This window comes from Vicugna pacos, chromosome 11 (genome assembly GCF_048564905.1).
Source record: "Vicugna pacos chromosome 11, VicPac4, whole genome shotgun sequence".
Taxonomy (NCBI): Eukaryota; Metazoa; Chordata; class Mammalia; order Artiodactyla; family Camelidae; genus Vicugna; species Vicugna pacos.
In genome coordinates, this window is record NC_132997.1 from 67132398 (window position 1) to 67149873 (window position 17476).

Here is a 17476-nt window from a genome sequence, read left to right on the forward strand (position 1 = left end):
TTTTTTTATTGAGTTATAGTCATTTTACAATGTTATGTCAAATTCCACTGTAGAGCACAATTTTTCAGTTATACATGAACATACATTTTTTTTTCTCTGTGAGCCACCACAATATCCTGTATATATTTCCCTGTGCTACACGGTACAATCTTGTTTATTTGTTCTACATTTTGAAATCCCAGTCTGTCCCTTCCCACCCTGTTTTCCTCCTGGCAACCACAAGTTTGTATTCTGTCTATGAGTGTTTTTCTGTTTTGCATTTATGTTTTTTTTATTCCACATATGAGCGATATCATATGATATTTTTCCTTCTCTTTCTGCCTTACTTCACTTAGAATGACATTCTCCAGGAACATCCATGTTGCTGCAAATGGTGTTATATTGTCGGTTTTTATGGCTGAATAGTATTCCATTGTATAAATATACCACACCTTCTTTATCCAGTCATCTGTTGATGGACATTTAGGCAGTTTCCATGTCTTGGCTATTGTAAATAGTGCTGCTATGAACATTGGGGTGCAGGTGTCATTTTGAAGTAGGGTTCTTTCTGAATATATGTCCAGGAGCGGGATTCCTGGGTCATATGGTAAGTCTATTCTTAGTCTTTTGAGGAATCTCTATACTGTTTTCCACAGTGGCTGCACCAAACTGCATTCCTATCAGCAGTGTAGGAGGGTTCCCTTTTCTCCACAGCCTCCCCAGCATTTGTCATTTGTGGCCTTTTGAATGATGGCCATTCTGACTGGTATGAGGTGATACTTCCTTGTAGTTTTGATTTGCATTTCTCTGATAATTAGTGACATTGAGCATTTTTTCATGTGCCTATTTATCATTTGTATTTCTTCTTGGAGAATTGCTTGTTTAAGTCTTCTGCCCATTTATAGATTGGGTTGTTTGTTTTTTTCTTATTAAGTCTTATGAGCTGCTTATATATTCTGGAGATCAAACCTTTGTCGGTTTCATTTGCAAACATTTTCTCTCATTCTGTAGGTTGTCTTTTTGTTTTACTTATGGTTTCCTTTGCTGGGCAGAAGCTTGTAAGTTTCATTAGGTCCCATTTATTTATTCTTGCTTTTATTTCTATTTCTTGGGTAGACTGCCCTAGGAGAGCATTTTTGAGATGTATGTCAGATAATGTTTTGCCTATATTTTCATCTAGGAGGTTTATTGTATCTTGTCTTATGTTTAAGTCTTTGATCCATTTTGAGTTTATTTTTGTGTATGGTGTAAGGGAGTGTTCTAGCTTCATTGATTTACATGCTGCTGTCCAGTTTTCCCAACACCATTTGCTGAAGAGACTGTCTTTGTTCCATTGTATATTCTTGCCTCCTTTGTTGAAGATTAGTTGACCAGAAGTTTGTGGGTTCATTTCTGGGCTCTCTATTCTGTTCCATTGGTCAATATGTCTGTTTTTGTACCAATACCATGCTGTTTTGATTACTGTAGCTCTGTAGTATTGTCTGAAGTCTGGGAGAGTTATTCCTCCAGCCCCTTTGTTTTTCTTCAGTAATGCTTTGGTAATTCTAGGTCTTTTGTGGTTCCATATAAATTTTATTATGATTTGTTCTAGTTCTGTGAAATATGTCCTGGGTAATTGGATAGGGATTGCATTATATCCGTAGATTGCCTTGGGCAGTATGGCCATTTTAACAATATTGATTCTTCCAATCCAGGAGCATGGGATATCTTTCCATTTTTTTAAGTGTTCTTTAATTTCCTTCATCAGTGTTTTATAGTTTTCAGTGTATAATCAGTGTATAATTCTTTCACCTCCTTGGTTAGATTTACTCCTAGGTATTTTATTACCTTTGGTGCTATTTTAAAGGGTTTTGTTTCTTTACTTTCTTTTTCTGTTGTTTCATCATTAGTGTAAAGAAATACAACTGATTTTTGAATGTTAATCTTGTAACCTGCTACCTTGCTGAATTCTTCGATTATTTCTAGTAGTTTTTGTGTGACCTTTTAGGGTTTTCTATATATAGTATCATGCCATCTGCATATAGTGACACTTTTGCCTCTTGTTTTCTAATTTGGATCCCTTTTATTTCTCTGTCTTGCCTGATTGCTGTGGCTAGGACTTCCAAGCCTATGTTGAGTAGGAGTGGTGATAGTGGGCAGCCTTGTCTTGTCCCAGATTTTAGTGGGAAGCTTTTGAGTTTTTCACTGTTGAGTACTATGCTGGCTGTAGGTTTGTCATATATAGCTTTTATGATGTTGAGATATGTTCCCTTTATACCCACTTTGGTGAGAGTTTTTATCATAAATGGGTGTTGAATTTTATCAAAAGTTTTCTGCATCTATTGAGATGATCATGTGGTTTTTGTCCTTTCTCTTGTTGATGTGATGTATTACATTGATTGATTTGCATATGTTGAACCATCCTTGTGTCCCTGGGATGAACCCCACTTGATCATGATGTATAATCTTTTTTATGTGCTGTTGGATTCTATTTGCTAGTATTTTGGTAAGGATTTTTGCATCTATGTTCATCAGTGATATTGATCTGTAATTCTCTTTTTTGGTGGTGTCTTTGCCTGGTTTTGATATCAGGGTGATGGTGGCTTCATAAAATGAGTTTGGGAGTATTCCCTCTTTTTCAGTCTTCTGGAAGAGTTTGAGAACGACTGGTATGAGTTCTTTGTATGTTTGGTAGAATTCCCCAGTGAAGCCGTCTGGTTCTGGACTTTTATTTGTAGGGAGGTTTTTTATTGCTAATTTGATTTCGTTTCTAGTGATTGGTTTGTTCAAGTGGTCAGTTTCTTCTTGATTCAGTCTTGGTGGACTATATGTTTCCAGAAACTTGTCCATCTCCTCTAGGTTATCCATTTTGGTTCCATATAGTTTTTCATAATATTCTCGTATGATATTTTGTATTTCTGTTTTATTTGTTGTAATTTCTCCATTTTCCTTTCTTATTTTGCATATTTGTGCTCTTTTTTCTTTATAAGTTTGGCCATAGGTTTGTTGATTTTACTTACTCTTTCAAAAAACCAGCTTTTTTGGTTTGATGGATTTTTTCTACTTTTTTTAATCTCTATTTTATTTATTTCCTCTCTGATCTTTATTATTTCCTTCCTTCTGCTGACTTTGGGTGTTTTTGCTCTTCTTTTTTCTAATTCTTTTAGCTGTTGGGTTAGATTGTTTATTTGAGATTGTTCTTTTTTGAGGAAGGCCTGTATTGCTATAAACTTCCCTTTTAGCATTGCCTTTACTGTGTCTCATGAATATTGTGTGGTTGTGTTTTCATTTTCATTTGTCTCAAGGTATTTTTTAATTTCAACTTTGATTTCATCATTGACCCATTGGTTTTTTTTTTTTAATAGCATGTTGTTTAATCTCCATGCTTTTCTTTTTTTCTCCTTTGTTTCTCTGAAGTTGATTTCTAGTCCCATGCATTGTGGTCAGTAAAGATGCTTGAGATAATTTATGTCTTCTTAAAATTGTTGAGGTTTCTTTTGTGCCCAAGTACATGATCAATCCTAGAAAATGTTTCGTGTGCACTTGAAAAGAATGTATATCCTGTTTTTGGGGGGTGTAATGCTCTGAAAATATTCACCAACTCTAATTTTTCTGTTGTATCATTTAATTTCTCTGTTCCTTATTTATTTTCTGTCTGGAAGATAAGATACTTTTCTTGTATTGGATAAATAACTGATTTTAATTCTGACAACCTGGAGATGACTAGAAGAAAATAGTTAAGGACTGGAATGTTTGGAGCTTACCTGTTTTAAGAGGATTAAGGTAGAGATGATTTATGTCTTAAAAAAAAAAAACCCAAACAACCCAGTTTCATGTTTTAGCAGTAAGTAGCAGTAACAACTGTAGATAGATATTAGAGTTTTAAGAGCAAATGTTGATTCAATGGAAATACAGCAGAGGAAATAAATAGTTACCAAATAGTGGCTTACCTACAGAAAAATGTAGCAAATAAGTAATTTTTTCTTTTCAGATGTTAATTCTTTTTCTTTTCTTTCTAATTTTTTAAACCTATTTTTGGATTAGTAGGAACTGTCCAGTGTTCTTAGGCTGTTTTCTGAATGGTATACCTTGAAAGGGTGTTTGCTACTGGATTTCTTTCAAGCCACTAGGAGCAATTGTTATTATGACTGTGGTTGTTAGTCCATAGAGTTTTTTTTTTAAACCATTGTATCAACGGTAGTGCTTGTCACATTGCAAGAGTTCAGTAAATATTTGTTAGATGAATTTTTATTAGTTTTCAAAGCATTTGAAACTGATTAAAATGCTCTAATAATATAGACTTAAGTATTGGCGCCAGGCAGAGATATATCAGTTCACTTTTAAGAAGCAGAATTACTCTTGGGCCTTGATTTAATTCAGTAGAATATATTTAGTTGGTTTATATAAAGCCTTTCAGTGAAAAGGATTGGTTAGCTATTGAAACATGAAGAAAACACTGCCAAGGGAAAGGAATCCTTAGCTGACGAACTTAAGATATTTTTGGCAAGACTGTTCCTTTTGTGGAGATAGAAACATTAGAATATCTTAGTCTATTAAAAATTGCTTCGTTTTACTAGCTCCTCTTGTTTGATTCCACCTTTACTGATTCTGATTTCACTTTTTAGGTCTGCTTATGATGAGATATGGTCATAAATAAATGAATTATTTAGTTCTTATGGCAGTTGGATTTTTCCAAGTAAATTAGTATATTGCCATTATTGTCATTATGTTACTTGTATATCAGTCATATGATACGGATTTGGATTTGTCCCTGAAAAAAAAAATCACCACTCAGTGTACTGACAGTATCAAGTCCAACCCTTACAGGCGGAAGGACCACCAGTAACTTCACCAAAGCAATAACTGAATTTATGATGCCTTCTGAGAGTCAATATAAAGCTTATCTTGCAACCTAGATTCTTTCTCCTCTGTTGGAAAGAGTTCAGTAGCATGATGTTAATGTATAAAGCATCTAGATTGAGTTTTGCATTTGATTTATGTAGTCTTGTCTTGCTTCTTTCAAGTTGGACATTGCATAGTATATTAATTTGCTGGTAGAGTGTGCCAGCCTGTATAGCAAATATAGGTAAAAATTTATTTATATGTACTATATTTCATAAAAAAATATTATGACGGTCAATTTTGAACTTGCTTTATAGTCACTGACTTATTGGGAGTGTTTAGTCTGTATTTAATATAATGATTAATATGTTTTATTTAAGTTCACCATTTAAGTCTACCATGTTTAGTTGTCTCATACTCATTCACTCCTATTTAAATTTCATTCTCTCTCATTCCTCTTTTCCTGTCCCTTTGGGGGTTAAAAGAATATTTGTAGGTGTACAGTTTTAATTCTTCTACTGACTTTTTAGCTGTATCTCTTCATATATATATGTGAATGTGTGTGTATATATATATGTGATTTTATACATACATGTATACCTGTATAAAGTTTGCTCTAGGGATTATAGAATGCATTCTTAGCTTACTTTATAATTCTCTTAAAGTTAATATTAACTTAAGCGTTAATATGTAAGAACCCTACAGCACTAAAATTCTATTTTCCTCTGTTTCTTTTGTATGATTTTTGTCATATATTTGATATCTATATATGTATAAACCCCAGAATATTTTTTATTTGCCTTAAACAGTCACTTGTCTTTCAGGGAAATCAAGAGAAGAAAAAGATGTCCTTTTTTATTTACTCCTATATTTACTATTTCTGATGCTTTTTGTTTCTTTCTGTATACTCAAAAGTTTTCATCTGGAGTGAGTTCTCTTCAGCCTGAGGGCAAGTCTGTTAGTGACAAATTCTCTCAGCTTTTGTTAATTGTTTTTGAAGGGCATTTTTGGTGGATATAGACTTGTGGGATGGCTTTTTTTTTTTTTTCCCTTTTCAGCTCTTTGAAGATGTCATTTCATTAGATCTGAGGTTAAGTCAGCCATTACGCCTGCTGGTATTCTCCTATTTTTAATGTCCTGTTTTCTTTGACTCCTTTTGTTTTTTCCCACTTTATTTTTGGTTTTTAGTGGTTTTGATTATGATATACAGATTGTGTTTCTTTTTGTATTTGTCTTCCTTCAAATTTATTGTGCTTCTAGTATCTCTAAATTGATATTTACACCATGGGTGGGACAATTGAAAGGGTTTTTTCAATTTCTTTCTTCTGTTTGTCAGGTTAGATAATTACTACTAATCTGTTGTCAAGTTCATTATCTTTATGTTTCAGTTAATGCTGAACAGTTATGCATAACAAACCACTCCTCAACATAAATAATGTGGAATATACATTCTACTTAATGTTGAGGCAGTCACAAAGATACGGCCAGGTTCAAGAGGGAGGGACCATACATAGACTCCACCACTTGCTGGGAGAAGTGTTAAGGTTATGTTGTATAAAGAACACGTGGGATGGGAGATGCAGTCATTCTTGGAAAATACAATCTGTCACATCTTTCTTTTGCAGTCTCCAGTCTTATGTTAAGATCATGCAAGTAGATTTTTACTTTCAGACATTGTACTTTTGAGACCTAGGATTTCTGTCTTTTATAGTTTCTATGTCTTTGCCCAGATTTTTTATCTTTTCACTTATTGTAATCATTTTGCTATACATTCTTGAATGTATTTATAATAGCTGCTTTAAAGTTGGTATCTGCTAATTCCAACATCTGATTTGTCTTATAGCTGGTTTCTATTGACTGCTTTTCTTTTCTTGGTCATAGGTCATGTTTTCCTGCTTTGCATGCTTAGTAAGTTTTAATTGAATGATGAATGTTGCAGGTGATATGTTGTAGGGTGTCTGGATTGTTACTTTCTGTAAATGTGCCTAGTTTCATTTTGGCAGGCATTTAAATTGATGGTTACTCTTCTGGTATTGTCAGGCGTGGTTTTCTTTATTAAGGCAAGCCTATTTCAGTTTTGTCTTTTGTCTCAGGACATGGTCCTTACTCCTAAAGCATGGCCTTTCTGAGTTCTCAGCTGAATAGTACCTGGGGTCCTCAATGAGGTTTCAACACTCTGGAACTTCTCCCAGTGCTATTGTCTCTCTGATGTCATCTCCATTGTGTTTTCAGATTCTGCACATGTGCCGCCCAACCCTTGGCCAATGACTTGAAGTGAATTTCCATAAAGACTTTGAAGTACCTCCTTCTGTTCATACCTTCCTTCTCTGCTACCCTATTCCACAAACTGTAGCTGCCTTACCACCCAGAACCAATCTCTGCGTGTTTGCTTCACTGAAACCTTTGTTCCATTTGCTCCATTTCCTTCTGCTGTGTCAGAAAAAAGCCTCCCAGCTGAAAGCAAGGCAACCATGGGGGATACCTCATGTTTCTTTTTCCTTAAGGATCTCCTGTACTGCCTTTTGTTCAATACCTACAAATGGTTGCCTCATACATTTTGCCCAGTTTTACAGTTGTTTACAAGAGGAAAACTCCAGTACCAGATACTTTATAATGGTCAAAAATACATAAATGTTACTGTCAGAAAACTTTTAAGAGATGACCCCTTTATATCAAATACCAATATAAAGAAAGATTTTTAGGACAAAGTTATTTAAGGCCTATTCATAGTAGAACTTTAATCTACTGGTTGCAATAACTTTGCTATTACATAATCATTTGTAATGTTCAAATTTTACTTATAATTGAATTTTACCCATAATGTACATTGATGTTCTCTAGAAATGGCAAATAGAATGAAGATTTTTATATTGATCTCTCCCTCACTAATGGCAGACATTGGTAATCAATTAAGATATTCTTTCCCCATCTCCAACCTGGACATTATTTTAATAGCCTTAATATTGCATCTCAACAAACCACCATCTATTTGACGTCTATCCCTAATGTATTTTCATTTTACTAGCTCAGTCAATATTATTTTGTGGGATAGTTACTTTAATGAAAGTTTACCCTAACAGATAATTTTCTTTTCTATAACTGAAGTCATTTTATTTTTTAATGTATATTATGAGGAGTCAATGAGACTGTTTATTTAACAAGTCTTTAGTACTACCTGAATGGAACATAGAAAGTGAAAGATTTGAAAGCAGAAATTCTTAGCAGTTGTGCCCTTTATAAATAATACTTGAAATTTAAAGAGAATAAAAATCAGCTTTGAACATATGTTACAGACACCTAGCTAAAGTTACGTAAGAGATGTCTTGATGGAATTAAAGCATGGGCTTTCCCTCACTAGAGTCTAGGAAGAATTTAAAGACATAACATGTTACTAACATTTTAATTAATTGTTTGTGTTTTGTTGGTCAGTTATCGTTTCTCACTGATGTCAGATTTTGGCACACAGTGTGTGTCATTAATTTTTTTTTTATATCCTCAACAGGCTCATTATGAATGAAGATATAATTAAAAACTTCAGGAGTTTTTATGAACAGAAATTGTGTGAATCTCATTAAAACTTAATTATTTCTCAAGGAGGATTATTGTCACATAAAAAATTTGATTTTTTTTTCTACTTCAAAAAGTACATGAAAATATTAATTTCATGTAAACTCTAAAGCATATTGTTCAAAAAAACATGGATTTTCATTAAGCCCACTTTTTGGAAATGAAGAATAATGTGATATAACTTCATCAACTGTTACTTTTTTGGGAAGATAGACTAGGACAGAACTTTTTTTTAAGTAGGATATGCTTATGTTTTAACAACAAAATTGTAGAAATGTTTAAAATAAATTATGAAAACCTCGATCTCTCCCTGAAAACCTAGGATAACCACTGTGACCATTTTGCTATGTATTCTATCACTCCTTTGGACTCCAGTTTAAGTGTATTCAGGGCTGCCACATGTGTAGAGTGTTCATTCATTGGAGATGGGCAGTGAGATGTGTATATTCCTATTAATTTAGTATTGGTTTATATATTTAGATTCAAAACAGAAAATTACTAGACTCAAAATAAACTAAAAATGCACTATTGATCCTTCAAAACACTTTTTTTTTTCCCCTGCTCACATTTATATTGCAGGCTTTCTGTGAGAAATTGTATTTTGCAGATTATTTTTTGCTTATTTATTTTCCCTCAAAAGAAAAAAAAACTATGGTAAAAGATATGGCAGGTAGCAACGAATTGTTTTCTAAATTTTATAATCACTGTCCTTCAAATCATTGGTCCATGTTTCAGTTATTCTTATTACCCTAAGCAGTTCTAAATTTCCAGCCAAATTAAAATAGAAATTGAGAAAAGTAGAAAAGTCTAAAAGTATGTATAAAGCTTCTAGAAGAAAGCATAGAGAATATCTTTATGAACTCCAAGGATAGGGAAAGATTTCTCAGAGGGTACAAAGTTCTAAAAAACAAAAAATTTTGATATATTGGATTTTATCAAAAATTGAAGTTGTTGATTATCTATCAAAGCACATTATTAAGGAAATGAAAAGGCAGGTCATACACAAGGAGCAAATATCTGACAAAGGACTTGTGCCCAGAATACCCAGAAAGATTCCTATAAATCAGTAAGAAAAAAGACAAGTAATCCAATTGGGGGTGGGGAATGAGTCAGTGACTTGAACAGAAGAAAGTATAAAAATGCCTAATAAACAAGTGAAAATATGCTGAACATCATTAGTCATCAAAGAAAAGAAAAAAACACAAGATATTTCACACCCATTAGAAGGACTAGAATTTTAAAAAACTGACAATACCAAATGTTGATGAGACTATGGAGCAACTGGAACTCTTTTAAAATGTTGATAAGACTATAAAATGGTACAATTGCTTTGGAAAGCTGTTCAGTAGTTTCTTATAAAGCTTAATATACACCCACCTATCTACTTATGACTGAGCACTTCTACTCCTATTATCTACTCAAGGAAATGAGGCATATGTCCCCAAAAAGACTTGCACAAGATGTTTATACACTTCATTCAAAATAACCCCAAACTATAAACATCCCAAATGCCCATCAAAGGAGAACGGATAAACAAATGGTATTATGGAAATATAATGGAATAATACTCAGAATAAAAAGAATGAACTATTGATATACGTTAACGGTGGATAAATCTGGAAACATGGATAAGTCTGGAAAACATTATATTAAGGGAAAGAAGCCAGTTAAAAAAGACTGTATATTATATTATTGCATTTATAGGAAATTAAAGAACAAGGCCAAACTAATATTATGGTAATCATAGTAGCTACCTGAGAGCTTGGTGGGGCTTGACTGCAAATGGGCATGAGGGAATTTTCTGAGGCGGTGGAAGTATTCTATATCTTGATTGAGGTGGTTGTTACAAAACTCAGAATTGTACCCCCAAATTCTGTGTATTTTACTTTATGTAAATTTTACCTCAATTTAAAGAAAAATCCAAAAGTACAAATTGAGAAAGATAAAGGAATGTAGAAGATAGAGGGCAAAATAGACTGGAGTGAAAGGGTGTGTAACATACCATGTTTTCCTATAGTATATTTATAGTTCAGTAGTTTTCTAAGCAGAATCAGTGCTTCCTGGGTTGGTTGAAGTAGTGGGTTAAAACAAGGAATCATAGAAAGAATCATACCTTAAATATTTACTTTAAGAACGTTGTAGACATAAAATATTAGAATCAAATAGTTCCATAGGGTTTATTAACAACATCTACCACAATAGCAATAAAATAGTTATTTTCCTTTATATCCCTTTGCCCTGTGGCAAGAATTCTTAATCTTATGCCTTGTACCTTTTTAACAGTCTAGTGAAGCTTATGAACCCTGTCTTAGAATGATTTTAAACCCACAAGATAGAATTCATAGGATTATAATATGCCTATTAGTTTTGGTTATAATTGTTATAAAATATTTTAAAATATCTATATAATAATAGTTATTAACACATTAAATCTATTGGCAGGTATAATGACTATGTTAATTTTGAAGTGTTGGGATTGTAAGTAGTACTTTGATATCTTCAACAACTGTAGTGTGACATTTCAGTTAGTGACAAAGTTACAAGTACTGCTTGTATCACTATGTCACATAATTTTTCACATTCAAGCTTATGGACTGTCCTTCTCCCCACCCCCTCAGCCACACACATATTTTCATTCTTCCCTTCTTCCAATAGTTAAATTATAGTTTTGATTATATCAATATTGGACTTTTGTGTCATGACTAGATAAATGCCATTCAGAGTTAAGTGATGTAGTGTATTATAACTGGTTTTTCCTGCACAATTTGTTTTCCGTGGACTTACAATTCTCCCTCCTTCCCGCCTCCCTTTCTCTCTCTCTCTCTCTCTCTCTCTCTCTCTCTCTAACTTGTTTAGTTTGTACATTCTTAATTAAGTCATCTCTAAACTTACCCCTAGTTGTATAAACCTCTGGGCACGTTTGAACACATTCAGTATTATATCAATTTCATCTTCCTCAGGAACCTTCTCCATCTGCCCTAATCTGGATTAGTTGTTCTCTAGGATTGCTGAGTGGCTGTCTACTTGAGATGTACCTTCACCATTCATTACAGGGATTCTCTTTTTCCTTCTTATGAGTTGGATTCATCAGTTTCTGGAACTTGTCATTGTCTTTCATGGTTTCCCACCCTTGTTTTGGTGGAACACATCTTCTAGTAACCTCCTGAGAGAGAGAATGTATGGAAAGCAAAATTATTTGAGACTTTCCTAATACTTAATAAGGCTTTTGTTACGTATTCACACTTGGTTTATAGTCTCTCTTGATATGGAATTCTAGGCTGGGAGTAATTTTTCTTCTAAGCCAGAAGGTTTTACCCAGTTGTTTTCTTACTCCTAGTGTTGCCATTGAAAAGGTTGATGTCATTCTGTTTCTAGATTCCTTTTTTGAAACCTGTTTTCTCTCAGGTAGCTTCTAGGGTCTTATGTTTATCTCTTTAACATTAAGAAATTTCACTAAGATATATATGCCTTTATTGAGGCCTATGTTAATAATTTTTGCAGAATACTCATTGTGTCCTTTCAGTTTAGAAATTCATAGCCTTCAATTTTGAGTATTTTTCTTGAATTATATCGTGAATTTCCTCTCCTGTTTTTCTGTTCTTTTCTGTGGAATGCCTATTGATATGTTAAATCTCCTGGACTTCAAATCTTTTAAAATCTTCTCTTCTGTTTTCTATTTATTCTTCTATTTCCTCAGCCTTATATTTTTCTAACCTCTCGGTTACCTACCTCACAGGATTAAACAAATTTATATGCATAGAGTATAAAATACTTTTAAAAAATGCCTGGCATATAGTAAGTGTTTGTGTTGGCTGTAATGTTGTGGTTGTTTAGTTTCTTAATTAATTGTTGAGGGAGAGGTCTTTGGCCTTGATTCTTTAACTTAGCTGTATGACCTTGGGCAAGTCCTGTAATTTCTTTGACACCTGCTTCCCTCATCTGTAAAATGTGAATAAGCTCTAACTACCAGATGTTTGTGAGGGTCAAATGGGAATATATATGTGAAAATTCTTAATAACCATTGTATACAGCTAATAGTTATTACTTGGCATCTTTCTAGTATCAAATTTTTAGTTTGAAAGAAAATGATGGCTGAATTTTCAAGATTATTTTTAAGACTTGCATGTGACTGTTTCTCACAAAACTGTATAAGCTAGGTGAACTTGAGCTAAATACTAATGCTGCTTTTTAAAGAAGTTATTAATATTCAAGCTCATTATGTTAGGCTGAAGAGAGATTATGAAAATATTCATTCTGTGAAAAACTATGGCTTTACTTCAGATTATATAAATCTATGTAATGTAATAATTGTTTGAGAAAGACATGATTACTAGTTCAAATCCATGGAGGGGATATTTAATAGAATTTAATTATTTTTCTTACATGGTGTTTGATATTAGGAAAAAGAGAATCTGTCTTTTGGTTTTCCTCAATGGTATTAATGTAATTTCAAATGTTAGCTCATTTTTGTTAATGGTGGCTTTTTGTTTGTTTGTTTTGTTTTAAGGTTTTTGGATTCAAAGCATAAAAACCATTACAAGATATACAATCTGTAAGTATGTTTTCTTGTTTGTTGCTTGCAAATATCTTATAACTATTAAGTGAAATTTATTTCCTTGTTAGAATGAGGTAAAAATATATTTTAACAGAACTGTATTCCTGAAACAATTAGTTCAAGAAGTTTGATTGAGAGCATTGTTAGGTCATTTAGAAAGTGTAGTGATGAGGTAAGACAGTGTTGGCACAGATTCATGTTACTTGATCTGCCTTAAATGACTTGGCATCTAGCCCATCTTTGAGCCCATATCCATGTGATAACTTGAAGTGTAATTTACAGCAGAGCTTCTGTTAATGCATTAATACCGTCTTCTGTGAAGGGATGCTTCCAGAATGGATATAACTTTGTTTATTCCATGTCTTTAGGTCAATTGATTGAAACATCTATTAGGGTATTCTCTAACTGTATATAACATAAATAAGTAAGTTACCTAAAGTTGTTGAATGGGGTGGTTTCTCTTGTCTGATGTAAAGATTGCCACTTGGTATAGGTAGCTGACCTTATCTTTAACCTTTCCTTTTTTCTTTTGACTTTGTGAGTAGAGATGTGAAAAAGAACAAAGAAGGAAAGAAAAATGTGAAGAAAATACTTTACCATATTTTGCTCTTGACTATTTTCCCTTCCCAAAGTACTGACTGTTTTCTAATTTTAAAAAATGGTATATAAAATGTGTTATATTTCTACCTGACTTTTATTTTTCTGATGTGATATGTATGAATTATGCAAGGGGAGATTTTTTAATCTGAAGTTATGTATACTAATTTACTGTTATAATTTCTGTAGAGTTTATTTATCAAATGTAAGAACAAGATTCTTTTCTGCCCTCAGTGGGCTTTCAAATCTTCACCAAAAAGGATGAAATAATATCTCTGCCTTATTGGCTTGTGGGCTGTTGCTTTTTTATCTTTAATGTAGTGGTCTTTCTGCTCTGATAAGACTTCAGAAGACATGAGAGTGAAGTAGACACTAATACTGTTTTTCCTAGTGAGTTTTCACTGATTGCCTAAGATTCACAAGAAAGCAAACATTTTGAGTGCTTGCTATATGTTAGACATTTTAAAACATTTTGTTAGTACGAACATGAATAAGATGTAGTTCCAGCCTTCAGGTAATTATCATCTAATGTGAAAGGTAGCGAAAGTATTATAGAAGAGGTAACTCTTTTATAGAAGAGGGCTATATGGAGAACAGTGGAAATAGTAATTGTACCTCACAGGGAAGATTACATAAAGAAAGGCACGTTTGAGTTGCGGTAAAAAGAATATAGAGGTTGATGTGCAGGCTTAGGGGGAGGGGAAATGGCATTGCAAGCAGAGAGAATGGCATGTAAGAAGATTGTTGGCATATTAGTGTTTAGAATATGGCAGATAATCCATCATAGTCAGATTATGGAGTGTGTGTATGTGGAGAGTGTAATGCTAATAATGTAACAAGATGAAAGAAGGTAAAAGGTGCTGATGCTGTAGAAACTTAAATTTAGGTGGGCCTCAGTTTACACATGATCTGTAGATGTATCTTCCTCTTTTCTGGATTAACATTTTCTACAACATTGCAGGTGCCAGACCGTTTCTGTGGAGGAAAATAAAATCCCCAAAGCTTTGTAGTTTTTGAACAGCTGGATTCAGAAGTTAAGTTAAAAAACAAAACAAAACAGGACTTGAACTATCAACAACTAGAGTCCATTAAATGAGTCACTTCAGGCTTAGACTCTCATGATTGGGCATTTAGAGGGTCCCAGAAGGAAGGTAGAAAGATGCTAAAGACAGATTCTGCCTTTTTCAAAACTTTATTCAGGTTTAACATTATAAGCAAAGAAAGGAAAGGAAATTCTTTTCATTCCTGTTTGCAGTGGCTTCCTGCTTCTAGAATTTAGGACTTAGGTTTATACTGTCAGTATTGTGGGTCACTTGTGTTATTATGGTTAAAGTTGGCATTGGGATCTAGCCTGGAAACTTGACTGCCTGTTTGTTTTTATATATCCAGACATTGGACTCCCAAGTTAATGAACAGTCTCATTATTAGTTGAGAGTAGCTTTTGGTACATATATTTTAACTCCCTTATTCTACCCCCACCCCATCAATTTAATGGAATCATAGACTTTCAGAACTGGAAAGTACCTGAAAGAGATCATTTAGTCCAACCTTCTCATTTTACAGATGGGGAGTCTGAGGCCTAGAGGAGTTAAGTGAGTTGAACAAGGTCACACAGGTACATACAGTAGCAGACCATCCACTGTTGATGTCAGTATTCCCTTCCTAGTTTTTGTTTATTTGTTTCTTTGTTTTAACCCCCCCAAATTTTACTTGCTTCAGGAATTTTTACAACTACCAAGTTGTAGCATGTTTTGTTCTGATGTCACTTTTCAGTTTTTTTTTTTTTTTCCCTTTCTACCCCTGTTTATATTTCTGGCTCTGGGTAAGTGAGTCTGACAAGTAAAAGATTTTTGTATTTTATTTCTTTTATTTTTAGAATATTAATTACATGTGTGTATGTCTTTAAAAACATGTAAATTGAAGGAAAGATCTTAAAATATTTGCACTAGACATACCTGTAATTAATAGGTTATTAAACTGTTTATGGCAATTATGACATGTGGATGAAGAAGAGTTCTTAATGTGGGCTTTCTAATAACTGGCTGTATCCGTTTTTACCTCTGTGTTATCAGGCATCCAGTAAGTTATTTTAAGAAAGGACAAAATTAGCCTCATATTATTAATCAAATTCGAGAATACTTGGTAAACTGCTTAGTACATAAATCTGTTTTGTGCAGATGTGTATATTTCATTTTTGTATGTTCCTCTGTATAATCTGTATACTGGTGGAGGTAAGGGGAGGAGGGGAAAATTAGGGGATAAAGACACATTATATAGTTCTTGCCTTTGAGAAATTTAAATGTTCAGTGGATACTGATTTAAAAGGTTTACCAAATTTCATTGTATATTCTGTTTGACATACAATTCTCTATCATTTTGTGATAAACCTTTAGCTGTTGTTAATTTTTATCTATTAAAGTTTCTCTTGTAAGATAGGGGTAGCTCCATTGAAGAGGAAAGAAGAGACGTACACACTTAGCTGATTCTATGGCAAGTCTTACTTTTCTGGAAGCTTTTCCTATTAATCTTATCCCTTTCTTCACCTTCTATCTACTGCTTCATTAAAAACTCTCAGTGCATCTTCACTTCTCTTGTCTCATATAAGCCAATATGAGGTGATGATAAAAAAAAGGTATCTTTGAGTTTTAGTTATAATGAAGTATAAATGGCTAGATCTCCCAAACACTTGCCTTAGTCTAATCCCATTTGTCATTCATGTATCTTTAGTTTCAATTTGTTGAGAGACTTGTGTTATCACTAACATACCACAAAAAAATTTGTAAGAAACTGTGTGTGTGTGCACATGGTTATCAGAGAGGGTTTTAATGAATAGAGTCTTCATTCTTACCCAAACAACCCCTCCCCAGATCACTTTCATCACTACTAGGCCCAGTGTATATTCTCACATACTCCCTATTCATACCTGGAGAGATTTTCACAACTTTTTCATGTTGTTATTATCAACATGTTGGTTCTGTCTTTTATGCCAAATGGTGCTCTTGTAGGAAGGCTGACTTTGCCTATAACTTGTTATCGTTTTGTTGGTTTTTTTTTTTAATTTATTTTATTCTCTTTCCCCTTAACAGAGGCATTGGGGATTGAACCCAGGACCTCATGCGTGCCAAGCACATGCTTTATCACTGAGCTATACCCTCCACCCTATTGTTTTGTTTTTAAAACCATTTTCTCTTTTTTATTACATGTGTATGTATGGAATAATAGTGGAAAAAGTTTGACTTTTGTGATCAGAGGTGTGGGGCTTGAGTCCTGGCTCTTCCTTTTATATATTGTGGTTAGGGGTGAGTTTTGTAATGCCTTTCTAAATCTTAAGTCTTCTTCTATATCTTTCTCATAGATGAAACAGAGATAATATTAACTATTATATGATTGTGAGGATGAATTTAAAAACATGGAAACTCCTTTGTGAGGTGTGTGCACATCTGGTAGACATTAAGGAGCTCATTATTTTCACTTTTCCCCCTAACAATAATATTTGAGAATCAGTGTATGAAGGTAGTTCTTAAGCAGTGTTTGTCAAGCCAAACCTTTTGAGCTGCTAAAAAAGTATGGGAATTTTAGAGAACTACAGCTGCATGAAACTCAAAATGTTTATTTTTTGTTGTACTGTCATGAGACCAGTTTCTTAGAATTGTTTCCTGTTCTACACTTCCCCCCTCACCTCCTAAGCCCCATCTTTACGTGATTCCTTATAAAATATTCTATTATGGATTCTTCACTGTTTACCAGGTCTGCTCTTTAATCTGTACCAAAGAAAGTATAAAATGTCACTATTTTCTTGATCAATCCTCTTTTTCCTACCTTTCATTTTTTTTCCAATATGAGTGAGTGTAAAATTATTTATCAAGGGTGCACATATGTCCATATGTCATTATTAAATAAATTTTCTTTCTAGCAAAACTCAGTATGCTAAGTTATAGTATACTAAAACAGAAAAGA

General features: G+C 33.4%; 1 protein-coding gene across 1 annotated transcript in view; it reads left to right on the forward strand.

Moving 5' to 3' along the window:
• PTEN (phosphatase and tensin homolog) overlaps positions 1 to 17476 on the forward strand; it is an 88653-nt gene that overhangs the window by 40104 nt on the left and 31073 nt on the right. Inside the window, exon 3 of the mRNA XM_031682458.2 lies at positions 12875 to 12919. Coding sequence (XP_031538318.1) covers positions 12875 to 12919 — 45 coding nt within the window. The remainder of the gene's footprint in view (positions 1 to 12874; positions 12920 to 17476) is intronic.